At 52.9% G+C, this 27,504-nt stretch overlaps 16 protein-coding genes across 16 annotated transcripts; 9 read left to right on the plus strand and 7 right to left on the minus strand.

Annotated features, from left to right (window-relative positions):
- Positions 1-113: 113 nt before the first annotated feature.
- CLAFUR5_11466 (uncharacterized protein) lies at positions 114-2,396 on the minus strand (the record flags this gene model as incomplete). The annotated part of the gene is made up of 3 exons (XM_047910614.1): positions 114-1,302; positions 1,451-1,820; positions 2,378-2,396. 3 exons carry the CDS (start codon positions 2,394-2,396, stop codon positions 114-116), a joined length of 1,578 nt encoding a protein of 525 aa, XP_047765452.1.
- A 455-nt stretch (positions 2,397-2,851) lies between these two features.
- Positions 2,852-5,157, plus strand: CLAFUR5_11467 (putative urea active transporter 1; the record flags this gene model as incomplete). The annotated part of the gene is made up of 6 exons (XM_047910615.1): positions 2,852-3,160; positions 3,212-3,523; positions 3,570-3,741; positions 3,790-4,068; positions 4,117-4,180; positions 4,230-5,157. The coding sequence occupies 6 exons, from the start codon at positions 2,852-2,854 to the stop codon at positions 5,155-5,157; spliced, it is 2,064 nt and encodes a 687-aa protein (XP_047765453.1).
- Positions 5,158-5,969: 812 nt separating this feature from the next.
- Positions 5,970-6,880, minus strand: CLAFUR5_11468 (uncharacterized protein; the record flags this gene model as incomplete). Its single annotated transcript, XM_047910616.1, has 3 exons — positions 5,970-6,466; positions 6,499-6,689; positions 6,741-6,880. 3 exons carry the CDS (start codon positions 6,878-6,880, stop codon positions 5,970-5,972), a joined length of 828 nt encoding a protein of 275 aa, XP_047765450.1.
- A 372-nt stretch (positions 6,881-7,252) lies between these two features.
- CLAFUR5_11469 (Chorismate mutase) lies at positions 7,253-8,059 on the minus strand (the record flags this gene model as incomplete). The annotated part of the gene is made up of 1 exon (XM_047910617.1): positions 7,253-8,059. The coding sequence occupies one exon, from the start codon at positions 8,057-8,059 to the stop codon at positions 7,253-7,255; it is 807 nt and encodes a 268-aa protein (XP_047765451.1).
- A 375-nt stretch (positions 8,060-8,434) lies between these two features.
- CLAFUR5_11470 (Mitochondrial division protein 1) lies at positions 8,435-10,689 on the plus strand (the record flags this gene model as incomplete). Its single annotated transcript, XM_047910618.1, has 3 exons — positions 8,435-8,527; positions 8,582-10,360; positions 10,414-10,689. 3 exons carry the CDS (start codon positions 8,435-8,437, stop codon positions 10,687-10,689), a joined length of 2,148 nt encoding a protein of 715 aa, XP_047764980.1.
- A 331-nt stretch (positions 10,690-11,020) lies between these two features.
- Positions 11,021-11,930, plus strand: CLAFUR5_11471 (uncharacterized protein; the record flags this gene model as incomplete). Its single annotated transcript, XM_047910619.1, has 3 exons — positions 11,021-11,082; positions 11,132-11,258; positions 11,313-11,930. 3 exons carry the CDS (start codon positions 11,021-11,023, stop codon positions 11,928-11,930), a joined length of 807 nt encoding a protein of 268 aa, XP_047764979.1.
- Positions 11,931-12,194: 264 nt separating this feature from the next.
- CLAFUR5_11472 (uncharacterized protein) lies at positions 12,195-12,743 on the plus strand (the record flags this gene model as incomplete). The annotated part of the gene is made up of 1 exon (XM_047910620.1): positions 12,195-12,743. One exon carries the CDS (start codon positions 12,195-12,197, stop codon positions 12,741-12,743), a length of 549 nt encoding a protein of 182 aa, XP_047764982.1.
- A 332-nt stretch (positions 12,744-13,075) lies between these two features.
- On the minus strand, positions 13,076-13,527 carry CLAFUR5_11473 (uncharacterized protein; the record flags this gene model as incomplete). The annotated part of the gene is made up of 4 exons (XM_047910621.1): positions 13,076-13,090; positions 13,152-13,339; positions 13,394-13,425; positions 13,484-13,527. The coding sequence occupies 4 exons, from the start codon at positions 13,525-13,527 to the stop codon at positions 13,076-13,078; spliced, it is 279 nt and encodes a 92-aa protein (XP_047764981.1).
- A 528-nt stretch (positions 13,528-14,055) lies between these two features.
- On the minus strand, positions 14,056-14,601 carry CLAFUR5_11474 (uncharacterized protein; the record flags this gene model as incomplete). Its single annotated transcript, XM_047910622.1, has 3 exons — positions 14,056-14,114; positions 14,178-14,284; positions 14,342-14,601. 3 exons carry the CDS (start codon positions 14,599-14,601, stop codon positions 14,056-14,058), a joined length of 426 nt encoding a protein of 141 aa, XP_047765640.1.
- A 737-nt stretch (positions 14,602-15,338) lies between these two features.
- CLAFUR5_11475 (Phomenoic acid biosynthesis cluster-specific transcriptional regulator) lies at positions 15,339-16,947 on the plus strand (the record flags this gene model as incomplete). Its single annotated transcript, XM_047910623.1, has 4 exons — positions 15,339-15,660; positions 15,720-16,009; positions 16,065-16,198; positions 16,257-16,947. The coding sequence occupies 4 exons, from the start codon at positions 15,339-15,341 to the stop codon at positions 16,945-16,947; spliced, it is 1,437 nt and encodes a 478-aa protein (XP_047764861.1).
- An 873-nt stretch (positions 16,948-17,820) lies between these two features.
- Positions 17,821-19,075, minus strand: CLAFUR5_11476 (E3 ubiquitin-protein ligase RNF19A; the record flags this gene model as incomplete). The annotated part of the gene is made up of 2 exons (XM_047910624.1): positions 17,821-17,890; positions 17,949-19,075. The coding sequence occupies 2 exons, from the start codon at positions 19,073-19,075 to the stop codon at positions 17,821-17,823; spliced, it is 1,197 nt and encodes a 398-aa protein (XP_047764978.1).
- A 1,757-nt stretch (positions 19,076-20,832) lies between these two features.
- Positions 20,833-21,174, plus strand: CLAFUR5_20073 (uncharacterized protein; the record flags this gene model as incomplete). Its single annotated transcript, XM_059462917.1, has 1 exon — positions 20,833-21,174. The coding sequence occupies one exon, from the start codon at positions 20,833-20,835 to the stop codon at positions 21,172-21,174; it is 342 nt and encodes a 113-aa protein (XP_059319090.1).
- Positions 21,175-21,848: 674 nt separating this feature from the next.
- On the plus strand, positions 21,849-22,592 carry CLAFUR5_11477 (uncharacterized protein; the record flags this gene model as incomplete). The annotated part of the gene is made up of 1 exon (XM_047910625.1): positions 21,849-22,592. One exon carries the CDS (start codon positions 21,849-21,851, stop codon positions 22,590-22,592), a length of 744 nt encoding a protein of 247 aa, XP_047764977.1.
- Positions 22,593-22,692: 100 nt separating this feature from the next.
- Positions 22,693-23,991, minus strand: CLAFUR5_11478 (uncharacterized protein; the record flags this gene model as incomplete). The annotated part of the gene is made up of 1 exon (XM_047910626.1): positions 22,693-23,991. One exon carries the CDS (start codon positions 23,989-23,991, stop codon positions 22,693-22,695), a length of 1,299 nt encoding a protein of 432 aa, XP_047765638.1.
- A 584-nt stretch (positions 23,992-24,575) lies between these two features.
- On the plus strand, positions 24,576-24,981 carry CLAFUR5_11479 (uncharacterized protein; the record flags this gene model as incomplete). Its single annotated transcript, XM_047910627.1, has 2 exons — positions 24,576-24,732; positions 24,785-24,981. 2 exons carry the CDS (start codon positions 24,576-24,578, stop codon positions 24,979-24,981), a joined length of 354 nt encoding a protein of 117 aa, XP_047765637.1.
- Positions 24,982-26,162: 1,181 nt separating this feature from the next.
- On the plus strand, positions 26,163-27,239 carry CLAFUR5_11480 (Inositol polyphosphate multikinase; the record flags this gene model as incomplete). Its single annotated transcript, XM_047910628.1, has 2 exons — positions 26,163-27,146; positions 27,195-27,239. 2 exons carry the CDS (start codon positions 26,163-26,165, stop codon positions 27,237-27,239), a joined length of 1,029 nt encoding a protein of 342 aa, XP_047765699.1.
- Positions 27,240-27,504: the final 265 nt, after the last annotated feature.

The raw sequence follows: 27,504 nt of genomic DNA on the forward strand, positions 1-27,504 counted from the left end.
GGGAGCTTCAAAGCCACAGAGTCGCCAGCGTACAGTCATTACTCATAATTCTATCTATCAACATTTGTCCCATCATACCATCATACCATCATCCCACCATACCATCACACCATCTACTGCGCCCTCCCAGGCGGTGCCGTCGTAGCAGACGTCCCACCATGTCTACTCGCCCTCCAACTCTGCAAACTCTTACCCACACTCGCACTCGGATGAATCCTCGCAACAACCTCCGCCTCCGCCACAGCAATCTTTCCCGCATCGCCTCCCGTTACAATCTGTCCAAACTTCACCTGCCTGTCGCCCACCTCCTTGATGACCTTATCGATCGGCGCATTACTCTCGTGGTAAAGATTCGGAGCACGGAATGCCGCAGCAATCTCGAAGGGGCCGAGCGTCACTTCCCGGCCGAGCTGCCAGTAGCCGTAGTATACCGGCAGGACAAAGAGAATGCAGGATATCATGGATGCGAAGGCGCCCCACATGTAGCCGAAGTGCGTTACGTAGTGGATCGTGTCGCGGTAGACGGTGGCGGGGCGTGAGAGGGTTCCAGCGGCGGTGTCTTTGTCGTCGTCTTCGTTGGAGATGTCGCGGGCTGTGGCGAACATGATTTGGTTTATTTTACCGACGATACTAGGCACGTCGTAATGGTGCGCGGGATCTGCGGCAGCGTTGTCTTTGAAGGTTTGAGGTTCCATGGGGTTGTTGTATTTGAAGCCGCAGAGGTTTTTGGATTGGGTTTTGCCCTCTTGCGTTCCGAGGTCGTTGGCGAGGTAGACGGGGGCGTTGCCGGTTTGGTCTAGTTGGAAGCCGGCGATGGCGTCGTAGTAGATGGAGGCGTTGCCGCCGAGGTAGGTGTTGAGGCCTTGGGCGATGCCGCCGAGACGGGTGCGGGAGTCGTCGCTGACTGTGGTGTGGGTTTCGTGGATGTTGAAGTTGTTTTGCTGTTTGAGGGTAGTGTTGAAATCGCGGAAGGTGGAGTTGTTGATCTTTTGACCGTCGACTGCGAGTCTCATGCTGGGCTGGGTGTGCGAGTCGTTGAAGGCTTGGATTTCGACGGGGTAGTCGATGACGGCGGGGCGAAGCATGCAAGTTTGGGTATACTTGGTGCCTGCACAGGACCCGGTGCCTTCCTCACTTTCGTCTTCTGCCACGGTGTAGATCATGTTCATGGTGATGTAGGAGTAATCATCGCCGTTGGTGTCGGGAGTATTGCCATCCCGATATGTCGCTTCGAACCCAAGGTAGAAGAGCGGTGCACTGAGATTCTCCTGTAGTGCAAGACAAGTCGCGCTGGTCGTCCAGCTGACAGTCGATATTGCTCTTCAAAGCACAGAAAGCGGTCTGTGTGGTATTACCATTGTCGATGCTCAACGTCTGAGGTTCATTGCAGTCAAATCCGAATCCACCTCCAGGCACATTCAGATAACATAGGCCATCACAATCTTGATACCCATTCGGCAAGAGACCACCACCTTGTGACCAGATCTTGAGGTTATCGTTGAAGTTCTTTGCAAGCAGACCTGGCTGAGCAGCCCGACCAGACACTCGGCCGGTATTAGGGATCGTGGTGTTCGCGTAACCGGTGACATTTACTGCTGCCGCAGGATCCGCTCGCACCTCCTGGCCAAACGCTTCTTGGAGCAAAGTCCCGTCAATGATCGTGAGCTTGGCGGTCAGGGCTGCCAACGCGATGAAGTTGAAGTACTTGGCGCCGAGGACTACATCCTTCACGCTGCTACTGAACTGCCAGCTGCGATTGAGCTGTTGAGTCGTGGCGCCTTGGAGAGTCTTTCTCCACCAGGCGATCGCAATGCCTTGACCTGTTCATCGTTAGTATCGTTGGACGCATGCCTTGCAGTGCTACTCACTGATTGCAATGCCAAAGCAGATGTTTGCAAGACTGTTGAGGATAGACCTTTGTACGTCGCGAACAGCACCCAGACGCCTTCCGACCACGTGGGAAAGATGTTCTAGTCAAGGAGCGGGCATGGAACTTGCATAAGCGTCTTCATGGACCGGCGGGCACTCCGTGCATGCGGCTTGCGTTGCGAGGGCCAGCTGGGCACGCGATGCAGGACTTGGAGCATTTTGACTGCCACTGCGACTGCTCAGATGTAATGGTGTCTTGCCAGTGGCGAGATGCAGGTGGCCATCCGGCGCAGAGCCAAAGCTGAGGCATCTGTTGTAGTCGAGAAGACGCTCGACTTGATCACGCTCGGACAGTTGGTGTTCCTACTCGTGTTTCTGCAGAAATCGCTGGTGCTTGGTTGCGACGGAGTCTAGAACGTTGAATGCAGTCTGGATGTTTGGCACTGGCAAGATCGCCGAGCAAAAGCCTCAGACTACACATGTGGGCACAGCCAAGCCACCGACTGACCTTTGTGGTTGTAGCACATGGCAGCCACATTCCCTTCCTTCCTGCATCAATACGACAAACATCAACATCGCCGCAGATCACCAGCAGCATCACGTCCATCTCTTATACACTCGACGTAGATTAATGTATCTATCTATACATGCGCCCAACATGCCACATCCCAGGATTCGGCAGTTGGCCAGCGGGCGATTCGATGAAGCAACAGGCCTATCTCTGGCCGCCGGCTTACAGAATGCTGGTCTTCCTCTTACTCACACACGACACATCAGAAGACTATCGTGACCTGACCAGCATGTCTGCTGCCCCTCATCTTCACCTTCGCATCTGCCTGCCAGATAGCTGCGATAACCAGGAAGCCTGCTAACACTTTGTCATGGGTGGAGCATGGCCAACATGTGCCAAGTTCGACCACGTAAGACTCACGAAGAAGCCTAAGTATCACCGCACTCCATCAATGCCTGGTCTTTCCTTGAGATGAGCTGTTTCTATCGTACTACTTTCATGGCGGACGTCTTCCAGATCTCGCCGCCTCTGAGCCATGGCGTTGGCTATGGCATCATCGTCGGGGTTGGCGCTGCCTTTGCGCTCGGCATGTCGGCCATCTCGTGGTACCTTGCAGCGTACATGAACGAGAAGCAGGATACGGAGATGTTCATGACCGCGAAGCACTCGGTGAAGACGGGTCTTACTGCATCGGCTGTGGTGTCATCTTGGACGATTGCTGCGACTTTACTCACATCGACGAGCTATGGTTACAGCTATGGCGTATCTGGACCGTTCTGGGTCAGTCCTGTCAACCACAAGCAAAACATTTCCCAGCTGATCAGTATGTAGTACGGTGCAGGAGCGTCCGTTCAGATCTTGCTCTTCTCGCTTGCTGCGATTGAGCTCAAACGCAAAGCACCTTATGCGCAGACATATCTCCAGCTCGTGAAGGTCCGATACGGAACTGCAGCGCACCTCATCTTCTGCACGTACTCTGGCGTCTTTCAGCTTATCCAAACGGTGAACCTTCTGGTCGGAGGCTCAGCTGTATTCTCGACTATGACGGGCGTCAATCGTGATGGGTGCTGCTTTCTGCTGCCTATTGGTGTGGTCATATACACGCTGGCAGGAGGAATCAAAGCTACTTTCATCACCGACTGGGTACGTTCCGATGCCCCGTATCTCTTGACGAAGCTCATGTGAATAGGTACACACAGTCATCATCTACATCGTGATGCTCATTTCCATCTTCGTGGTGTATACATCTTCTAGTATCGTTGGCTCACCAGGGCGTATGTGGACGCTTCTCCGAGAAGCTGCTGCACTACATCCTGTCGAAGGCAATGCCCATGGCTCGTACCTCACGATGAAAAGCGTTGGTAAGCAGCCACGGCGAGAAAAGGCTTGGCTTAGCTGATGTAGAACAGAGGGTGGATATATCGGCCTGGTCTTTCTTGGAGCTGGCTTCGCTGCAGCGGTCGACTCTCAGCTCTTCCAGAAAGCGATTGCTGCTGATCCTCGCGCGACTTCGAAAGGGTATCTGTTGGGTGGGCTTGCATGGTTCACCGTGCCATTCGTTCTTGCGAGCACGTATGGCTTGGCAGCTGCAGCGACTGAGCATCTGCCATCATTTCCGACCTATCCTAATCGCATGAATGCGTACGAAGTGTCGAACGGCATGGCGATGCCATATGCTGCGCTTGCAAGTAAGTAGAACCAATACCTCATCGCACACCGAAGCTGATCAATGGCAGTTATGGGGAATGGTGGCGCAGTAGCGGTGCTTCTGATGGTATTCATGGCCGTCACGTCGGCGATGTAAGTCATCTGTCTGAAATTGTCCTGACTTTCTGCTCACACTTCGTAGGTCATCAGAGACCGTCGCCACGACGGCCCTACTTTCCTACAACGTCTACCGCGCATACCTCAAACCCGACGCTACAGAGCAACAACTCAAACGCTTCTCCGAATACGCCGCAGTCGGCTTCGCAATCGTCGCAGCAGCCATCGCAGTCGGCATGAACCACGGTGGCTTCTCAGTCGGCTTCCTCATCACCGCCATCGGCATCTTCGTCGACTCCGCCATCGTACCTACGGCATGCACGATCATGTGGCGCAAGCAATCGAAAGCAGCCGTGATCATCTCGCCACTTGTAAGCTCAGCAGCAGCCTTGATCGCATGGTTTCTCAAAGCTCATACTGAGTATGGCGAAATCACGGTCGCTTCTCTGTCTGGGAACCTTCCCCTGGTGGCGGGGAATATGATGGCGTTATGCGGGCCTCTTCTGCTCACGCCATTGATTACATTCATCAAACCGCAGGACTTCGACTGGAATATTTTCAAGGAGCGCATCAGGCCTGATGACACCACTCTTGCGGCATATCAACACACGATTCCCGATCCTGCGACATCAGTAGACGGACCAACACCAGAAGAAGACGAGAACGCCCTACTCCTTCGCTCTCGCAATCGATCCATAGTCGCAAGCATCACACTAACATTGTCGCTTCTGATCCTCTGGCCGATTCCAATGTACGCGACCGGCTACGTCTTCTCGAAGGGGTTCTTCGTCGGGTGGATCGTGGTCGTTTTCTTGTGGGCTTTCTTCGCAGCTTCGACGATTACCTTGATCCCGATATGGGAGGGCAGGAAGACTATTGTCGCTGTGACGAAGTCGATGTTTGGGTTGGAAGCGAAGTCGAATGGGAAGAGGGAGGAGGTTATTCATGGGTTGCCTGTTGAGGTCGTTGGGCCGAAATCGGATGATGTTGCGGGGAGTGGTGAGAAGATGTGATTTAGCTGTGCTTTCTCGTTTTTGTCGCTCTATCGTGTTCGACCAGGATGCTTGCTACTTTGCTGAACTTGTCGAGACAAGAAAATGTCTCATTATAAATGTACCAGAATCGAAAGTTGGTCTTGTTCTCGGCGCTCCGCGAGCCCCTCCCGGTCACTTCCCCACCACCACCCCTCACCGGCGCCAGCTCGGCCACAAATTCGCACAGCATTATATTCATTCTGCTCCGTGGGCCTCACATCAATCAGCGCAAAAGCTGCCCTGGTGTAGTTGGGTTCGTCATACCTGACATCTCACACAGTGACTACTACCAGTCGCTAACTGCAAATCAGTTATCACGTCAGTCTAACAACCTTGGCTTCGCCGCCTGTTGTGTCCACTGAAGGGTAAGCCCAACCGTCCGTTGAGAACTTCACAGAATGGCTTCTAACGAAATCAACAGTCGCCGGTTCAAGTCCGGCGGGCAGTACAATTCTTCTGAGGAAGCGACTGTGTCAAGATGCTCGCATATGGCCTTGCTTTTTTTGATTTTCTTGCCGTACACAAAATTCTGTTTTGACTGAGTGGGGAAATGTCCAGCAGATTGATGTCACTTTGAGCAAGAGAGATGAGTATTCGCAGGGAGAAGGTAGCTGTGCACTGCACAACTTTGTGCATTTCTGTTTTGCTGTCGAAGATAACATCGATACCCACAACAGTGCTGATCTTACCAACGACCGCACTGGCAATGGAGCATGTTAGTCGCACGATCAGCGTTGGGTTCGGGTTTGAACGAGTACGAATCTTTGTATCCTACTACGGGATGTACTATCTCACGTGGGCTCTGTCGTTACATACGTCTCCCATTCCTTTCCACTCTTGCGATACAATCTATCACAGAACATCGAGAAGTCCTCATCCTCGTGCAAAGCCGCTCTGAATCTGGTCCGACATCCATCGGGACATTTGTACCATTTGTCTTCTTTCTTGGTGTACCATTTGTTTGATTTCCTGGCCATAGCCCGCACCAGATCTGCAGCAAACGCTGGCGTTTCTTCCATAACTCTATCGAAGGCTGATTCGCCTGTCTTCAACAGCCTGTACCTATGCTGGAGAACGTGGGATACGATGGTTGGCCGCAACACCTTGTCTGGATCGAGAGTCTTGCCGTAAGCTTCAGATATGGCCAAACTGAGGTCTTCGACGGAACCGGTCATGGCAGCACTGGCGAATGCGTCGGCTGCAAGGTCGCCAAGTCCTTTGATAAAGTACTTCTCGGCTAGTGCGAAGACACGGACATGAAAGACGACTGTCGGTGTCATGTCTGGCTCTGGAACCTCGTAAGCATGTGCATAGCAGTACTGGAAGCACGCAACACCACATCGTCGTCGTCTTTGAGTTCGATCGTCTTCTGATTTGCTTCGGCAAAATCACCTGAACATGCCTTCTTGAACCACTCAGAGTGCGCGCATAGGATAAGCTTGTGGCAGTGCCATTGCCTTTCACTACACACCACGGTGAGATCGGGGAACTGCAATGGATCGTTGTAAGCACTAGGGCATTGTTAGTCGAGAGAAATCCACAACTCGTCGAAACCCACCCACCCCGTGATATGCACCAATAGGGCGGCATCTGCGATTGACTTGTTGAAATGCGGCTCTGCCATCATGCAAGTATTGTACAAGCTTCGTTGTGGCAAGTTCTTGACGGCCTTGTGAGGTGTGTCTGCCGCTTCATATAGCATGAAGCAAACAAGCGCACGCGTCTTTGTCAAAAGAGTAGAAGAGTTCGAGGCGATGGTCGAAGAGCCTGGATCAATTGGCGAGCCTTGAAAGAAGTCAATAGCTTGTCCGTGTGCTTGACCCGGCTTGAACGACTGCAAGCATACAACCTACTCCTCTCCAAGCATCCACAGGCTGTAAAGCTGTCGACGTATTCGTTCCGGCAGTCCCAAATTCTTCACACGAAGTATGACATTATCAAGCTGAACATCCTGTATGCTCTCCTCGACGAGTGCTGCATGACAGTCTTGTTGCAAAGAGGCCGACAAGTTGTCTTAGAACTTGGTTGTGCGAGGTCGCCGCCGGACATCTAGCTCAAGAGCAATCCCGCGGCTTCACTCCCACTCCGTCCCCTTCAACCTCTGCATCAAATAATCCACCTCGACCACCTTCGTCAAGGGAATAACATGATCCTTATACGTACTGACCACCGCATCAACCGGAATCTTACTCTTTCCCCCATCCTCTTTCAAATTTGGGTCCTGTCCATACATCTCGGCCTTCCTCCTCAACCGCTCCAGTACCTGCCTCTCCACCGCCATATTTGTAATCGCCTCATCGATCCCCTTGGTATCTCCCGCTTTGATCAATTTCACAAACTTTTCGGGATTCTCTTTGAATTTTGATTCCGCGACGAACTTCCCGAAGTGGATTCGTCGCGAGAGAGATTGGAGACACGTTATATCTGCTGTCGCGGCGGAGCCGTAGTTCTCTTGTGCCTCTCTTGATCGCTCCTCGCGTTCGCGGGTGGGGCAGATAGCGGGGAGGATGGAGTCGATATATCTCTTCTTGAGATCATGGTTCACATTCACATCGTTGTCCCAGAGAATCTTAGGATATTCGATTGGTGGGAGTATCAGCTCCTCCATAGCGTCGGGGAAGAAAGGGTATTCGTCTGGAGATTGGTAGCGGCGTATGCGGGATTGGAGTCGTTCTTGTTCGCGGAGGACCCAGTCGGAGAAGGAGAGGTTGGAGCCGTTGATGGGGATTGCGCCGGGGGTGTAGATTGTGTTGTTGAGGGGGAATTGGGCGCGTTCTATTAGGGAGTAGAGGACGGTATCTTCGAGGCGGATGAGTTGGTAGCGGATGTGTTGGAGGGAGAGGGCTTTTTGGGGGTCGTTGAGATCGATTGCGGAATCCATGTTGAGGCGGCGTCGTGGTATACAGTATGTATGTTCTATTTGCAAGCTGTATGCAAGGTAAAGACTGTGTAGGATCTTGGGCGATCTTGGTAAATATATCGTTGTGTACGGACCGAACACTACCACTAGTTCTAGCTGAAGTTGACTCCACCGGGCAACGCCGATGGGGTTGTAAGGCAGAAACACAATTTCAGGCACCATGACGCGATTGTGGCCAAAGCGTCTCGAGATCAAGATCAACACATCGTCGGGAGCGAGCATGTGATGCACGATTGTGCAACAACAACGACTTCTGCCGATCCAGCGCACTCTACACTGTGACGCTTGACTCTGCTCACGACGATGCGAACGTCATAGTACTATTGGGAGTCCATCATGGCGGACAGCAGGGGCCGCAGTACCTCGCCCGCGCAACAGACTCGATCAAACCACAGGCACAACCACAGCGAAGACGACTCCATTGTATCGGTATGTCCTTCTGACACAATCCATATCAGTATGAATCCTAATGCTGCCATACAGTCCCGCCATATCGAGCAATTCGGCCGCACTATCCACGCGACAGCATCACAACTCATTGGGGCCAACTTCGCGAACCACGATGCACCGGGTCAGGCAGAGTACCGAAGCGCATTGTCCTCCGTTCGACGGTTCTCCCAGCGACCTGCAATACAACGATCCGTGTTCTCCTTTGCCCGAGCCAACCCTACTGAATTGATACGGAGCCACTTCCAACCCAGCGAGATCGAGCATCGAGCCTTGACGTATATTCCGGATGAGGTGTTGCGAAATGTCCCTGAATCGTCAAGCCCGTTCAGCCTGTTCGAGGGCTTCAAGGCGAGCCTGCCAGAGGATGAGGATGCGGGAAAGAGCGCAAGGAGGAAAAGGCATAGCCGACATGGCAGTAAAGGGCAGAAGGCGATTGAAGCCGCAGCAGAAGAACAGAGCGGGCCGCCCAAGCTGCATAAGATACGGCGAGAGCGAGACAAGCTGGAACATCGTCTGGAGATGGTGGGTATACGGAAGACGATGTGCTCGAGCGAGATCAGGGAGATCGACAACAAGATCGCAAACTTGAACACGATGCGCAAAGTAATTCTGGACCGGTTAGCTGGCCTGGAGGACGAGGAGCGAGAAATCGAGCAGGAAGTAATGGATGTCGGGGAGAAATTGGAGGAGGCACAAGAAGCGTGGGCAGATGAGCAAGCATTAGCACAACGAATAGATCCACTGATTGCCGCTGCAAAAGCGGAGCAGGAGGGGCAAGATGGCGAGGCGAAAGAACCAAAGGACCCGGACAGTCCAGGATTTATGTCGGAAAGTGTCTATGGGAAGCTACCCAAGGTGAAAGAGTCGCCGAAGCCGAAGAGGAAGAAGCAGACAAGAAGGATCTCGATGCCGGTATTACACGAACATATGGAGCCAGGAAGCCGCATACGCGAGATACCTGCACATAACGATGTGATCACTGCGATCGACTTTGATGCGCCGTTTGGGATCCTGGTAACGGCAGCTTTGGACGATACAGTACGAGTGTGGGATCTGAATGCCGGGCGATGTATGGGGCTGTTGGAGGGTCACTTATCTAGTGTGCGGTGCTTGCAGGTGGACGAGAACATAGTCGCAACAGGCTCTATGGATGCGAGCATTCGACTTTGGGACTTGAACCAAGCAGACTACAATCCACAGGCACCGACTACCGGCACGAGTCTGAACAACCAGACGATCCCAGAAGAAGATGCTGAGGCCGATAGCATGGCAGAATCGGCAACAGGTGCGGTTATGTTCACGCCCAATTCATCGGAACCGGAGCAGCTACCTCTGCAGGCTACTTATCAGTCTGATGCGATGGCGGAATGCCACATGCTCACGCTACAGGCTCACGTAGCAGAAGTGACGGCGCTCAACTTTAACGGCAACACGTTAGTCTCCGGGTCAGCCGACAAGACGCTTCGACAGTGGGACCTAGAGAATGGACGCTGCATGCAAACTTTGGACGTCATGTGGGCAGCAGCTCAAGCATCGACCCTCAATCCTCCTGCAAAGCAAGAAGTATCAGAAGCCGGCGGCTGGTGGCGACCCACCGGAGGGCGGGTACAAAGTGCTGAAGCGGATTTCATTGGAGCCCTGCAGGTGTTCCAAACAGCGCTGGCATGCGGTACTGCGGATGGCATGGTGAGGCTTTGGGATCTGCGCAGTGGTATGGTACATCGATCGCTAGTTGGGCACACCGGCCCTGTCACTTCACTGCAGTTCGACGATGTGTATCTTGTGACCGGTAGCCAGGATCGCAGCATAAGAGTAAGTCTACGGCTTCCGGGTTGAAATTGAGTGCACACTAACATAGTCCACAGATCTGGGATCTCCGCACCGGTAACATCCACGACGCGTTCGCCTACGACAACCCTATCACATCCATGCAATTCGACGCCCGCCGCATCGTAGCTGCCGCAGGCGAGGATGTCGTCAAAGTATACGACAAGACCGACGGCCGACAATGGGACTGCGGCGCCGGCGCCACCACTGCCGAGGACGAGACCAAGCCTTCGATCATCGAGCGAGTGCGGATCAAGGACGGGTACATGGTCGAAGGCAGAAGAGACGGCGTGGTGGGAGTCTGGTCCTGCTAAACAATCGGCTTTGCGGCTATACAGTGTGTATTGATAAGGTGTGCTTAGCGATGGCGCTCTCGAGGAGGTGAAAGTGAGGAACGGCAAGATTCACAGGATATGTATGCCGGAGCAGAAGCATTGTATATATGTACACTGAAAGAGATATCTCAGCTGTACCCGGACTGCATCACATGCTTACGCGAGTTTGGCACGGGTGTGCGGCTGGCGCCCAAGGGCGTGCAAGGATGAGCGTCCGGTGCATTCGCTTGATGCGACACGAAGGATCTTTCGCGCTTCACCAGCTCACCACTTCGTCTTGAACGTAACCACCACGCAACCCAAAAGGAAGATGGAGGCTGGCCACTGCGACCAAAGTGATGCGAACGGCGCCCTACGCGCGGGCCTGATAGAGTATGTTTACCTCAAGACTGATCTACAAAGCTATCACTGAAATGAGCAGACTTCACACCACCGGCGCACTTTGCGACTGGACATTGAAGTGTGGCAACGCGACATTCAGAGTACATCGAACCGTGATGGCCGCCAACTCGGACTGGTTCCTCAAGGCTTGCAGCGGCGGTTTCAAGGTAGGGAGTCTCAGGAATTCGAGAATCCCATCCTCACATGCTGACCAGAGACAGGAGGGTAGCAGCGACACTATCGGATTACAAGAGGACGACAATGAAGATGCCGAAGACCTGATCAGGAGCATGATTCACTTCTGTTACCACGGCCGATGTGAGGACGACGGGATCATGAAACGCCTTACGCACAGTGTCCGTATGTTCGCAGTCGCCGAGAAGTATCTCATCGAGCAGTTACAGGACTTGGCTGCAGACCGCCCGTCCAACCACCTTTTGTTGCGGGGCCGTGATTACGGCGAAGACATGGCCAACGCGATCACAGAAGCATACACCAATGTCTCCGACCCGGGAAATATCCTACGCGGTACCCTTGTCGACTACGTCGCAACCTACAGCCACCTTATCTTCGCGGAGCCAAATAAATCGGTAGAGTACGCGGCTGTGCGCGAGGCTATCTGCCAGATGCCAGAGGCCGCTGCGGATATCCTTCGAGCAGTGGCTGGGGCGGACAAGACTAAGGAGAAGGCTGCACACGACTGCCGCGCCACTCGGGAGAAGAGTATCACGATGTGGGTGTCGCAACAACAAAAAGAGCTGCAGGATGAGATGACGCTGACCTGTCCCAATTGTGGCGTGACGGAAACAAAGAAGAAGATTGAGTGGATGCGGATGTAGGAAGAAGGATAGTGGAAGTCCAAAGATCGAAGCTCGGCTCGGAGTTCTATCATGTAAACTGATGCGCCGAAGCAGGCCTCACTCCTTGCTCTCCAAGTCATGGCGACACACTTAGCTCTCCCCATCGAAGCGCTTAGTGACCTTGTCGGAATGATATCGCAACACACTGGAGGCGGAACTCGAGCGTGGTCGATCATCCAAGGCCGGTATCGAGACCAGCGGCTTGCGATCTCAGTCTCAACAGTAACGGACTGAATGACGACTATGGCACACACATCAGATGAGTGCGGCGTCGCTGGATACATCGACACCTGTAAGCTTGCCGTCAAAGCTCTCGGTCACAAGGGTAATCCGAGAAGCTTGCTGAAACTGTTGCGGATACCGTGCGAAGATCCTCAGCTTCACTCTGCTGGTCATGATGCTTACTATACCATGTTGACGTTTCTGGCGACTATCAAGCAGATGTCCCCGCCGTTGCTCGCAGATCCGCCTTCTGGCAATGTCAACAAGCTCAACCGCTTGATCTCGAGGCCTCGTTGCGACAGGATAGTACAAGTCAAGCCGATACCGAAAATGACATACTTTTTCGGAGCTAGAAAGTCTGTTCAGCTGAAGGGTCAGGACAGCATACCAGCCCAATATGAGAGCCAGGTTCAGACGGTCGCAGTGACGTGGTTAAGCGATCGTCAGTTACTGCCGATGTTTCTTGAGTGGCGATATCGGAAGAAGTCCAAGTCGTGGGAGGCCTCACAGCGTATGGAGCTTGGCGCGCTGCAAGCACGGACAAGAATCTCAGGATGTGTTAGCATGTGAAACAGCTGTCCAGCTGTCTGAGACCATCACATCTCGACATCACATCTCGACATCGACATATCTTCACTTTTTATCCCTCCCGTGTCCTAATTTCTGTGCCATCTTCCAATCTATATGTTTGTACTCCACCCATGCTGCAAGGGCATGCAACTGGAATTGGCAGAGACGACAAGGCATATATTCTGACGTGGGATTTAGGTACCTAGGTCTATCACGATTCTTCCAGTCTGCTCGATGATCCATCTATCAGCCCTACATCATCAAATTTCTCTTTCCTCGCTGTGTCGGTGGAATACCCGAGCGAACAAGAGGAGATGTCTTGAGTTTCTGCTCTAGTTCCAGCAGTACTACGCACACACATGAAATTAGCAATCCGGATCACATCCCCACCCGGCTGAAGATACTTACAGCACCCCCGACGCCGAGCATTTGGCAGCACTGAACAAAGGCGCCGGAATCGAGACAATTTGTGCCCTCGGCAGAACATTGGTGGTTAGGCCCTGGGTAGTGGCTGCTCGTTCCCGCTGCACCACTGCCACAGGCGTGCAGCTTGCAGCACTGTTCTGTTAGGTCATTGTATTGACCATTGCCGTCCTCTGTGGGATGCATCAGTCCAAAATATGCAAAGACGCAGAATGGGGTAGACTCACGGCATTTGCAGTTCTGGCCAGCTTGGACGGCGCTGGTTGGGAGTCAGCACTCGAAGACTTCGTTTCATATATGATGGAGTATGCACGTACGTGAAAAGACCCAAGAGGATCATCGATAGAGTGGTTGTCTTCATTGTGAGAGAGTTGGATCAGTTGTGGAGCGGAATGTAAGATTGGATGGTAGTAATGATCAAGAGCAAGAGAATGCACTCGAGGGATGTCAGGGTATATATAACACCTAGTTTCTCGGTCTGTGATGTAACCTTGGGTGTTGGCTTTAGTCTAGGACAGGAAGGCGTATCTCCTAGCGATCATCGGCCTAATGGGTCTAAGAACACGATTGGCGGAATCGCCAATGATTGATCGTCTGCATTGTTGGCAGCACACGCAGGGATACGAGGTGTGTCCAACCCGTGCACTTCATTGTCCCCGTGGACGTATCCACGACACTACGAGACGGCTCTGAGTCGTGTTTGTTACGAGTGTAAGCTAGGAACAAGACTCATCCACGAACCTGAGGGCAGCAAGTAAATCTTATACTTGGAGATACAAGATCGTAACATACTCAACATATAGCTCGCTTCTACTCTGTTCGGGCTCAACGTAGACCCCGTTTCCATCGCCTCAGCTCTATATGTAGCACAATCATCGACAGAACCAAATTACACCGGTTCCTGGCCGAAGCAACTCATCCGACCATTGTTGTTCCCAACATAATAGTCTAGATCCCGCCATAATCAGCTCAAACTCGCAAGAATAACCAAACCCGATAGTTTTTGCTTACAAGTATCGATGGAAGTATCTTGGTAGTTGTGGTTGTAATTCAGACACTGTGCATGCATGATGGTTCCAGAAAGATACAGATCCTTGCGGCTTCCTCCGAATTTACCACTAACATCGCATTGGTTAGCAAGGTATAGTAGGTGGGAAAGTCCCAATTTGACCTACCCGTACTGTCCCTGGATCACACCGTTGATGTTTGTGAAGCATTGATTGAGATCAATGTCGGTGCCCACGTGGTAGATGGCATTTGGTCCTCCCGCGTATTGACAGTTGGCGTTGAGAATTACGTTGTTTGCTGGAGAGTTTTTCGCGTAGCCAGATTGGAATAACTTGGGGCTGTTGCAGTGGTCCAACCAGCCTTCATCGGCTAGTGCCCATGGTGCGAGGGAGAGCAAGGGGAGGATATACGTTGCAAGGGTAGGCATTGTGGTGTTTGGATGAAGGTAGATCTTTCATGAGCGGGTGATACGTTGTGGGGTTGTTATACGGCGGTCTTCTTTCGATACTTATATCGAGACTGAGGAGGACATGCAGTTTGGAGCGCATTGGAAAGCACGTTGCAATCGTCCATCTCAATCGAGCAGGTGTCATTTATCAGCTGGATCTGCATCGCGTAGAATCAAAGCCTTCTCAAGCCTACCCAAGCTTTCCCGTCAACCTCTCTAACTGAATTGAGGTCCTATGCGACAAGATCAACACTGTCCAACCATCACAGCATCACAAACCATCTGCAGAACCTTTCTGATTACTGAAGATCGTCGCTAAGAACGCAGGTCCGCACCTCGTGGTCGGCCTAGAGAGCACCACGAACGTCATGCTTTCCTATAGATTGGCAATACCGACACATGCAGCCTCGGTAGTGCCACGGTAGAGTTCAGGCCAAACAATGCCGATTTTGTAACAGACTTTCCTAAAAGAGATAAGCCTTGGCTGCCATGTGCCGATGTTCCACCAATCACAGCGCGAGGCCTGGCACTTCACGCAAGACGATTATGCAGGGTCCAAGACTGCCCATCTGCCGACCGCGCTCCTCGGCCAACCTCACACGACGCCAGCAAGGTCCGAAAGTGCCGGAGAGGAATCATTGTCTGGCATAATTATGCCCATGTCAAAGAGAGAGGCTTCCTGAACGTTGGTGAGCGTTGTTCCGTTTGCGATCCCTATGGCTGGTATGGCCGGCCAAAGAAAGCGCTGGGAATGCCGCCGAAGACGGCGAGTCTGCGATATGACTTCGCCTGCATGCCAGCAGTGCGAGAAGGGCGGGATCGCATGTTCTGGATACGGCAAGAACAAGCCAGTGACGTTCCTACCGATCGGCGTCAGGAACCGGCAGAAGAGGGGAGAAGACGGCAAGGCTTTGGATGCCAGGCACCCCATGGATCGTCACCGCGTGTGCAGCTCAGACCTGACAGCTGCGCAAGCGTCCCTCCCGCGAGATCTGGTGAGGCAGCAAGACGTCTACTTTGTGAACGCTGCCAACTTCTGTACGTAGTGATGTACGCAGCGCGAAATGCGAGTAACTAACGCAGTGCCAATGCACCAGTGAACGATCATCGAAAGAAGCTCTTTTCGGCTACCATCTTCGACAATCATATATACTTTGAAGACATCCCGTCGGCTGGCCCGGCTTTGCCCACGTCAGTTTGGCAATCGGTGACAGCTATTGCTTTGCTCTTCCATAGCAATGTTGCCAAGCCAATGTCCAGCGAACGAAATGTGCTACGGCATCGTCTACTTGGCGCAAAACATCAGGCCATTCAGAATCTCGTGGACGAGAAAGGCACACCTACCTACTACACCATATCAAGCATTTCCATCTTGGCACAAACGGATGTAAGTCTGGTGGAGCTTCTTCTGATGGGACGTTGTTGATCAATGCCGATTACAGATCATGTGCTCTCCCGAGCCTCAATGGCGGCGGCATCTGGATGCTTTGACGCTCATACATCAGAGATCTCTTCGAGATAACAAGAAGGGGGGCTTGTATCACCATCTGAAACAGTCTGTCATGATATGGCTCTTGTGAGTTCGAAAAGCCTTGCCACCTAGAAGATCTTGATACACTAACACCGCCCACAAGAACAACCATCACTATAGATACCACCTCCCCAGCAAGCGACCAGCTATTTTCTGAACCGCACCTACAATACTGGCGACTCATCGGCTCTCAGTACTCGGACCGAATTCCCCCTTTCCCACCTTTCCCATGTCCCCATCCTTTGCTGTCTTGCCTGGTGCGGATAAATCTTATCCGCGCCCAGTCTGATACCACTCGCTTACCGAATATCGGAGAGTCTTTCACCACTCTTATCGACGAGATCGATAACTTCTCTAGCGAAGAATGGGTCCAATCTCTCCAAGGCCACGTCACGGACCACGACACTTGGCTAAGGCTGGCAGAAGTCTTCCAAGTCGCTCTCCAAGTCTACACCTCGGCCGCTCTGTCGTCCTTCAGCTCTCGAGCTTTCGGCTGGTGGACGACCCGTAGAGAATCGCTGCTGGCAGGTCTCATAGCAAAACTCTCAGAGTTCAATAATGAAACGGTCGATTGTATCGTTTTGGTGTGGCCTACAATTGTTACTGGTTTCGTGGCGAAGAGCGGACCAAGTGAGTATAGAGATGCGGTACGGATGCGGCTGCTGCAGATGTCAGGCAGGTTGGGATATCAGGGGCTCCTGAATGCACTGAGTACACTGGAGAGGTTTTGGAGGAGCGAGAAGTGCGAGATGTGGGATGAATGTTTTGAGAGGTGTGGGGCTTATATTGCCTAGAGTGTGAGTACGGTCCGTCGAAGATCAGGTATCTTCTTGGTCGATCAGGTGGAAAGCGGGAATCGAAAGATATAGACAACAAGATACAACACAGCGCGGGAATATTGCATTTGCGAGAAGACGCGGTCTTGGTGACATAATGCCGTGCCATCTCCAAAATTCGAACACTCAGCATCCAGCCAGCCATCAAACGAGAAGTCGAACGATGCAGATAATCGCTCGAGGGATCGACAAGTGAAAGGGTTCGACCGCCTTCACTCTCCGTGACTAAGACGAATAGAGGTTCTTGTTGTCGCGGTGTAACGGATCAACACTCTCGTAGCGGTAGGTGCTCAGCCGAGGTGTGATGACCTGTACTTGTTACGGCTGGATCTTTTGCTAGTATTGGGGGGCAAGGGGAGACTGAGTGGTGACCGATGGCGCATGATGATGGTAATTTGCTCTTGGTGGGGTCTGATTCCACTTGTAGATGGTGCTACAAACCTCTGCGGTGACGGCCAAGGAAGCTCTTTTGTCCGGGAGTTGAGTCTCGCCGTTGCTGGGAGAGCTTGAAGACGGAAAGAGCTGCAGCTGCTGTGCCGTCCTGCCATACATGGGCCGTGAAGACTGAGTGTCATTGGAGACCTATTACAGCAGGAAGTGTGATTGTCGGCCTTTCAGATCTGAACAGTACTAATGATCCTGCATCCCGAGAACCACACTGTCCAAGTCAGCTCTTCGATCGAGTCGGACTCTCGTCTACCGACTAGCGTGAAGTCGTCGTAATTGAGCTGCAGACACTCAATAGGGACCGTCACGTAGGTCCCTTTACAAGTTGTTCGAATGATACCTGCAGTCATTGCGATGAGCCGTATTGCCTTCTTTCCTGATCTTCTAGAAAGACGCTAAGCATAGCCAGCAGAAGGTGTACCTGCATGTCGTACAGGTGACTTTGTCGCAGCCACTGTCAATAAACTGTTAGCTGACGGCATTTCAACAGACTGATGAGCAAAATGACTTACCTGATCTTCACGACTCTGCGGCCACATTTCTTGCCAGGGCACAACTTGGTTTCATCGTCGATCATCGCGGCTGTAGATGCTTCTTCTTGGCGCAATCTGGCATGCAGAAGTTTGCTCTCCTTCTTCGTCTTCGCATGCTCGTTTTGCTTCCTCGTATACGCTCGACATGTCTCGCCAGCGTGCCAGTCTACACGACAGTTGATGCAGTGTTCGTGACCGCATTGGGCACATGTGAAGTGCTCATTGCCGTAGTGTAGCTGACCTGAGGAACACTTTGGCGCTAGACACCAGGTGAAACTATCATCAGTAGCCAGTGCGCTCTTGGCCTCCGCATCGAGGTATTGCTCGAATATGGCCGTTGTTGCTAGACGCTTGATGTCGAGCTGGTTGAGTTTGTTGCTACACTGCACGCATGAGATCTGATCATAGCTCTGACTTCCGACTTGTACCTCCAGCCATTGTTGCCAGCATGTCAGACAAGTCTCAGCCTCGTGAGTCTCGGCACAGGCTTGAGGAACGCTGGGGAAACGTTCCTCTTCCGGACATTCGTGCTCGCATGTCGTGCATTGAAGCGCCGTTTCATTCTGCCCGGACGAGCTTCGCTTGCTTCTTGGCTTGGGTCTTGAGGTGACGGAGAGTGTTCTTGCGAGTTCTGAGGATGGAGCTAATCCTTGGAATAAATGCTCGTCCACTGCTTCAACGCCAGACATTCTCTCGAGCAATGCGACCTCGCTTTTTGCATCCGAGCCAACATGCTCTTCCGGGCGTGCTCGAACGACGTCCACCACATGTACGTCCGGCGCTGCATTGTTGATAGGCGGATCAACGATCACGAATGCTCGAGGCAATGCTTGTGCGTGAGCAGTTGCGAAGCACCACTGTTGATCGCCATCGCCGCGGCTCTTTTTCTTGCTGCGGAAACGCTTGACGCAGCGGCGATGTGGTCCGGTGATTCGATGCCATGCCGCTTTCAAGAGTTCTTTGACGATCCGTGAGGTTCCCAGTTTGAGCGTTGAGCGCGAGTCTTTCTCTTTGATGGCAGCCATAGCCGCCCGGGAGTTGAGACAGACCGCGCGTGTAGGCGTCGGGTTGAGTCCAGCTTGCAAACCGGAAGACGCGGGGACCATTGCATTTGAGAAGAATTTAAGGTGGACCCGCTCGGCCCGTGCTCTGCAGTTGCAGGTGAATGAATGGAACAGATGTTTGTCTTATGAATATGTAAAACCATCTCTTGTGTGGTTGGTCTAGAGTTTCCGTGAACTCTGGGATCACCTATCAATGTATTGGCGATCTTCCGCGTCCTGACTCAAAGGCAGTCGGCATGAACAAATGCAACCGACTTCGTCGTCTCTTGTTCCTCCAGGGATCAAGTTCGCGACGCCGTACTGCTGGAACCCCTTCTTGCGGGCGCCCGTGAAAGCATTTCGCAAGGACGTGAGTTCTCCAGCAGAGCTTGCTGGTGCCTGGTATACTGTCTCGGGTACGGGGCATCTTATGAGCATGGCGGCACACCTAATTCGCCGACTCACTCCGGGCTGCAAGCAGGCTGACTGTTCTCGCGTCGTATTGGAGCTCCTGCTGGTCTATCTTGCTCGCGCATAGTGTCCTCGACGAGGTGGTGCGCCCCTGCAGCGACATTGCTATTGCTACAGTACGTGTTAGCCAGATACTTCGTGCTGCTGGTCATGAGGAGGGTTGCTTCTGAGATATACTTCTTCCCGGAATCCGTGTCACCCTCGCTACGACATATTGGTTCAGCTCTCGATCAAGTGTCCTTCTTTCGGTAAAAGCCTTCGGCAGAAGGCAACATACCAAGCTGCAATAGCCAAGTTTACCCGAAGCAATCATCTTTGGGTCGACGAGCATCCAGCTACACACGGGCTTCAACAAATGCATGTGATGGATCTCTTTTGCTCTCCAAGGACAGCAGCCCCTTCCTTTTCGCGACCAGGTTTCTCTTCGCTTGAGACAGTCTTCAGCCCTGGGCTTGCCCTGCTCATCAGAACGATCGATTGTCCTTCGCTTCCAAAAGACCGATAGTGCCTAGCATATAGGCGAGGCCAGCACGGCCAGGTAATGCATCGATGCATTTTTCTCGTATGCAGAACTGCCAAGCGATCAACGGTCGATCCCTCGTGTTCTGCTATAACCTCATGGCGGTAGCATTGGCAGTACGAATGCCAAGCTCTCCACCGCGAGCTGTCAGGAACATTTTGCTTAGCACTGATATGGCGGCGCACGTCACGCTGCAGTGACCTGCCTGATTCGACATAGCAGCGATCCCACGTGCGACATTGGCAGAAGTGTAACCAGCAAGGTCAACCACGTGGACTACTCTCTCAGTGCCGCTTGCAATCTCATCTCGTGCCTGGAGTCAGAACTTCAGTGACGCATGTGCAGCCAGCGACCCACGATGTGTTCGAACACGTTCCCTCTTGCCCGAGACTACTGCATGCCGCTTCCATCGCCCACTGTTGGGTGCTGTCGATCGAGTGCGATACGAAGTTGCCGACCTTCACTTATCACATATTTGTCGATTCTTCGCTACGGATGGTGTAACATTCGTGGATGTATACACCTGAGACCTGAGGCCCAAGAAAAGAAGCGACTTGGACGTCGAACCCAAGAGCACTCACATTGTGTCAGTGGCACATTGAAGCTCAACATGTTGTATTGCATCGAAGCACCGTGCTGGGCGTTGCAGTCGGCTTGTATTCCAACAAGGTCAGCATGGAGGTATAAGTAGTTGCTAAGCTGAGCAAAAGGTCTGCCGACAGCACCTTTGCAATCACACCAAAGTTCGAATTCACCAAACACAAACTCAAGCAAGTAAGCAAGCAGTCCTGAGCATCCACGAGGGACAAAGACTTACACATTCTGCAGCATGCAATTCACAACCATTCTCCTCTCGCTGGCCGCGGCAACGTCAGCATTTGCAGCTCCAGCAGCAGATCCAGAAGCAAACCCATCGCCAGTCCTGGATGCAGTAGCCGACCCATGGATGGAATCGGAGCTCGAGACACGTCAACTTGGTGGATGTCTGGAAGCCTGCCGTGGTGGTGCAGATGGACTTCTGATATTCTGCAGCCGACTCCCAGTGCGTTTCGGTCCTGTGCCAGTCCGTGCAGCCTGCCAAGGCGCAGCTCGTGGAGTTGGCAGCAATCCGGGACAGAGTGCTTGCAGGGCTGCTTGCAACTTCATTCAGCAATTGCCATTCAACCAGTGATTGGGTTGCAGGAGGTCAAAGGCGGCATTGGGAGATGGATCCTTAATGATGGAATGTACGTAGCGGTAGAGCAGTCATGTAACACACCGCGGATATCCAGGCATCTATTGCCACGAAGTATCAGTCGTTCGATCGCACCTACGCAATAGACAGCTGGCTGGCCACCAAGTACGACACAGTATACGCTGCCATGGTGAGGCTGATATGCCCAATGTGATGATGAGCATCGATTCGGCTGCTGTCGGTCTAGAGATCAGCTCACGCAAGTGCTCGGTGGCGTCCCAAACTTCTCGTTGGCCACCGTATTGATGAATTTGATGATCAACGACTCTTACAAGAAGGAGTCGGAGGAAAACAACAGCTTGAGGGAAGATTAATAATCCGACCTTTTGACCCAGGGTAGCAGTGACCTCATCTCATCAAGCTTCATACTGCATCCGTAGCTCCACAGGCTCCTCGGTCTATGCTATCATGTAATCAACACAAGCACGTCTTTGGAATCTCCACAGCTTCGCAAACATCTTATAGGCAAGTCATCTTATACTCACAAGTCCATCCAACCCTCTCAATCCAAACCCTCATCCACAACCTTCAAGCTGTCTTCCACAATCCAGCCCCGCATCTCTCAACTCTCCTCCCACCTCATCACCACCCCACCACAAGCAACCTCCACAATGACCACCAAAGCCATCGCCATCATCGCCGGCGTAGGTCCCGGCACAGGCGCAGCAGTAGCCCGCCGCTTCTCCAAATCCTACCCCGTGGTCCTCCTCGCCCGATCCCCCGAGAATTACGAGTCCCTAGCCCAAGAAATCAACTCCTCCGGCGGAAAAGCCATCGGCATCAGTACCGACGTCTCCTCCGAAGAGTCCGTCAAGAATGCGTTCGCAGCCATCAAGAAAGAATACGGCGACGCTCCAGCAGCAGCGGCGATCTTCAACGCCAGTGGCAAGTTCGTCCGGAAGGGGATCCTGGAACAGACCGTGGAAGAGTTCCACGTCGGACACGAAGTCTCCGTCAAGGGAGCCTTTATCTTCTCGCAAAACGCCCTCCCCCTCCTCCTCAAGCACGTCGAGTCAAAGGATGCGCAATACCCACCCACCTTGATCTTCACCGGCGCAACAGCATCGGTTAAAGCCAACGCGTTGATGTCGTCTTTCGCATCCGCGAAATTCGCATTGCGGGCATTGAGCACCTCCATTGCGAAAGAGTTCGCACCTAAGGGCGTGCACGTTGCGCATGCGGTGATCGATGGGGTTATTGATATTCCACGCACTCAGGAGTGGTTGAAGGATATGCCGCCGGAGGCGAAGATTGGGGCGGAGGATATTGCGGAGGCGTATTGGAATTTGCATACGCAGAGTAAGAGGTGTTTTACGAATGAGATTGACATTAGGCCTATGTTGGAGAAATGGTAGACGGAGGTGGATCAAGGGGATGTTGGTAATGCAATTGCCTGCGCTATGGCAGTGGGGTATCACAAGGCTATCCAAAGTTGTCTCTTTCATAATCAATGCCTCAGAACAAGAATGTTGGAATGTCGTCGAGCTGGCTCTTTTGCTTGTCTTCCCTCCCTTTCTTTGCTCGTTCCGCTCGACGCTGCGCCATCGACTTGGATGCCAGAGCTTGTCTGACTGGTGAAGGCGATGGCTCACGCTTGATGTGTGTCCTGCCTTGTGTCTGACTGTCCCTCTCCTCCTTCACGACTTGCGACTGCAACTCTTCCTTGAACTGTTTGTCTGGTGAGAGCGCCTCCCTTCTCGCTTGCTTCTCTGCCTCTCGTCGTCTGGCGATTATAGTCGCTGCCCTTGACATCTTCGCGGGTTGTGCTTGACTGCTGGTCGAGCTCAAAGATTCCTTTCGACGAGGAGATGGGTCACGCACAGCTGCGGGCTTGACACTGTCGCGGCGGTTGGTGTTTCGCGTTGGCGATACAGTCCTCCTCTTTTCTTCATCCTTTCGCTCGCGCTCTGCTTGGGCTGGCCTAGCGAACTGCTTGAAGATTCCGACCTTCTTTTCAGGCTCTGGCATTGCTGGATTCTTCGTGGCCAGGGCAGCATGCTTCGCAGAAGTGCTGGCAGTATGTCTTCCTCTCGTCGCAAACACGTCCAGATCATGCTCATCTTCATCCTCTGTTTCCTCGTCCTCCTCAATCGCGGAGACGTCCGGCCTCCTGTACACATCCCTCGTCCTCCCGCCCGCCACCCTCGGCGTCCTCTGACTATTACTCGCAAACCCCTTCAAGCTCTTCCTCGGCGTAGAGTGACTAGCCGTCATCAGGCCAGCAAGCTGCGGATCCGCCATGAAGTCTTCCTCGTCATCGTCCACCAATCCAGCGTCCTTCCTCTTCTTGACCATCCCCTCGGCCTCCAACTTCAACCTCAACGGCCTACTCTGCCCCGTCGTCCCATCCGTCCCATGTCCAATCATCCTCAAAGTCTCTGCACCACGAGCTTTCGCACGGCGCCTAGCGCGATCGTATTCGTCCTGGTGCAGCGGCAGAGAGAAGAGTCGAGCGGTCGAGGTGAACTCGTCTTCGACCATCATGTAGCGGTCGTCCATGGTGAAGCCTTCGCGCATGTACTCGACTAGTGGCGCGACTTTGGCTGGGGGAGGAGAGCTGGAGGGTTCGCGGTAAGGTCGCTTCTTTGGTTTGCGCTCGGGACTGCTGCTACTGCTGCCTATCGGTTCGAGGTCCGAGTTGACGAGGTCGCCTGGAGAGGATGAGCGCTTGCGGGCGGGTTTCTCTGATTGTGCTTTGCGTGGCGCTTCCCTCTTTTCTGAGGCTCCGGTGAGCCATGGCAGTGTTCGTGGCATCTTTGTAGTGGTGGACGTGTGCTCAGCCTGCGCAGGTGGTGATGTCTTTGACGCGTTTTAGTCGCGACGCTTTGGTGTTGCTGTGACTGGCGAACTGCATGACGAGAGCGAGGGGAAATATGTAAGGCTTGTAAGCAAGATATCAGTGATTGGGCAAGCTGAAGTCGAGCAAAGTTGTGAATGGGATGAGGTAGACGGTGTGCTTCAAAGAGAACCCTTCGAAGGCACCTTGCGATTCTCGGCCAAGGCCGGCCACCAAACGACCTCACTGTTCATCATTCACTACTCCTCTCCTATCAATGACAACCACGATCATCTCAAATCACAGCGAACACCTTTGCGTAACATGCAGCACTTTGTCGGTGTTCAGAGAGCGAAACATGAGCTGAACCACGCTTGCTCCACCTTCAGCCGCTTGAAGGATTCTGTTGTGTCAGCCTGCGCCAGGTTCAAAATGTCTTCTGGAGCAGTAATGTCTCCTTCATTTGTATCTCTGCGTGTCGCTTGCTAATTTAACAGGCTGTAACATCCATCCAGTCCATCATAATCTCAAACAGCGCCTCGACACGAAAATCATACCTACGATGAGCTCCATCCAGAAGGCGGCCAGATGGCTACTCGTCCTTCACGGAATCGGCAACATTGCTCAGGGCACATTCTCCATTCTTCGTCCGGACTCTTTTGCGTCTGCTGCTGGACCACGCTTCCTGGGATCTCCAGACCAAGCGATCCAAAGCATTGGTAGAAGACGCCATGCGTTAACAGTCCAAGGTTACTGCTAACGAGGCAACAGGGCTGGGATCTCTCGGAGTGGGTATTTATGGTGCAGCTGGAGCACTATCCAATGATCGTCGCTTCTTCGTCGTCACAGCTGCAATGAGGTTCCTATTCGGGCTGATCGTTGCAACGCAATGGGACTGGGACGCGAACTGGGAGGTCTTCGCCTACAAATGGGGCATCTGCTGCATTTCGGCAATGGCTGCGTCTTGAACGACACTTCCAGCTCGCGCGCCCTCACATCCCCGTTCTCGCAAGCGAGGCTGGAGACGATAGGTCACAGAGGCAGAGATCGAGAAGCCCGCCACAGTAATGCGCTGATCAAGACTTAGCATTGCTGTCGCCGGAATGAGATGCCGATGAACGGAAAGGCTGGAAAGCCTTTGTTGGTTGGTAGGCTTGTGGGAGATGGGGAGACAATCAGGTTGGCGATCGAGGTGAGCAAGGCGATCATTCAGGTGGTGGCGAGCAACCAAGTGCTCGACTGCAATAACGCCCGACAACTCGTCATGGTGAAAGAGACAACATACAGGTGTCTGTCGCGGTGTGTTGAGCGGTATGGGAATCGCGCTGGCAGCCCTTACGGTTGTCTTATGCTTTGCCTCGATATCCGAAAAGCTTCCATGAGTCCGTCATAGTGATGTGTGGAGTAGTTTTGGGGTGCCGAGATAGGCGGAGATGTTACTGCCGATCGCTGCGAGCCACGGTCTACGTTCTTCCATGCTGTGATCATGGCCGTCTACTTGCATCGCCAGCGGTGTGAGGTGGCTCAGACGACAGCAGCAAGAAACATGTTCACAGCACGTTCGCTGCCCAATATATATAGTTTTAAAGTTTAACACTAGAGCCATCGCACTGGCGATGACCCGAATCCAAGCGAACGTGGGGCAGTCGTGGACTGCATGTGAAGATCCCGGCAAAGGGCCCATCACAGCTGCCACGACACCGCCACCTTTATCTCTCGCTGCTTTCAACATCACATGTCCGAACTCCCTGCTACATATACCCTGCGATATACATGTACCACACAGCGACGGAAACGATAATCTGGCAGAAAAATGTGCTGTTGGCGGTTGTGAACCTCCAAAGGTAAGCGTAGCGGAGTGGAGCTCTCTACCAACCCTTCTAGACTGCAAAGTAGCGTGCGATCCACGCTACCGCTACCCGAGGTACAGTGCTTATTATACGACGACATAGGCGTTAGCGACGAGTATATGTTTGCGAGTTCGCCAACAGGCACAGTGCGGTAGGTCACGTGACCCTAAAACTTGAAAGTTGACCAATCAGAGCGGGCGCCAAGGCTAGTTGAGGGCTGGTGATAGAGCTCCACTCCCTCCTCGCTGACGCCACCACCTACGCTCGAGTGTTCGCAAGCTCACACGTCGCTACGGTGGATGGCTAGCGCTCGTCGGTCGTTACGCTTAACCATGGCAGACACGAAACAGGTCGATGCCTCGAAGCTGAAGGCTTTTGAGAATGCAGCTGCGGGCCATGATGGCGTTATGTCTGATGAGTCTGGCTCTCTCATTATCAAGCCATGCACCGAGAGCGAGATTGCCTTCTACCAGGAAAGCTTGCAGCACCACCCGAAGTTCTACGAATTGATGCCGGAGTTCATGGGAACACTGCAGCTCGGAGCTCCAGCCAATATTCCGGATATCACAGCTTCTTCAGAGCCAGCACGGGAACTTACGCAAGAACAAAAAGACCAGAATCTCAAACACGGCCAAAAGATCGCCAGCGAGACCGCCATCGTCCTGGAGAATCTCGAGCACGGCTTCAAACACCCCAACGTCCTTGATCTCAAACTTGGAGCTCGGCTTTACGCCGATGGCACCAAGCCTGAGAAAGCAGAACGCCTCGACAAAGTCGCCGCCGAAACTACAAGCGGCTCCCTCAACTTCCGCATCGCCGGGATGAAAGTTTGGAATGGCAAGGACTTTGACACATACGACAAATTCTACGGCCGCAAATTCAACAAAGACAACGTCAAAGACGGCTTCGCTACCTTCTTCAGTAGTCTTGGCGCAGCTGCTAAGCCCGACGATGCACGAGAACTGCTGGAGACGATCCTAGCGGAGATCACGAAGGCGCGCCATAGTCTGGAGAGGTCCGAGTCGAGAATGTATAGTGCGAGCTTGCTGATTGTGTATGAGGGGGATAGTGATGCGTTGAATGTGCTTTGGGGTCATCCGCCGAAGACGCCGAGGACGGATGAGAGGGCGCCGACGAATTTTGAGATTAAGAAGAGTGAAGAGGAGGGGGAGGAAGATGAGGAGGAGCCGCCGATTACGCATTGTGTCAAGATGATTGATTTTGCTCATGCTGCTTGGACGCCGGGATCTGGACCTGATGAGAATGTCATCAAAGGTTTGAAGGTGAGTAGATCGAATTGAAATGAGTTGTGCAACGCTGACACCTCATAGAATATTGAGGACCAGATCGATCTGCTCATCGCTCGTTTCGAATAGGAAGCGGAACGTGCCGAGGAACAGGCCTGCAAACGCGACTCGCCACAGCTGCCCCACTCACTGCGACATCATGGGAGACTCATGTAAGCCTCGCACGCATCAGCTGCTAGGGCGAAATGTGCTGCGTCTCGAATACATCGCAGCGAGAATCATGCCGTCCGGTAGAATGCCGCACATCGGCATGCGTCAGCCAAGGGCGTGATCGCACGACGGAAGATGGCAGTGTACACTTCCTGTGACGTGCTTGATAGGATGGAATAGATAC

Source organism: Fulvia fulva, chromosome 8 (assembly GCF_020509005.1).
Source record: "Fulvia fulva chromosome 8, complete sequence".
Classification (NCBI taxonomy): domain Eukaryota; kingdom Fungi; phylum Ascomycota; class Dothideomycetes; order Mycosphaerellales; family Mycosphaerellaceae; genus Fulvia; species Fulvia fulva.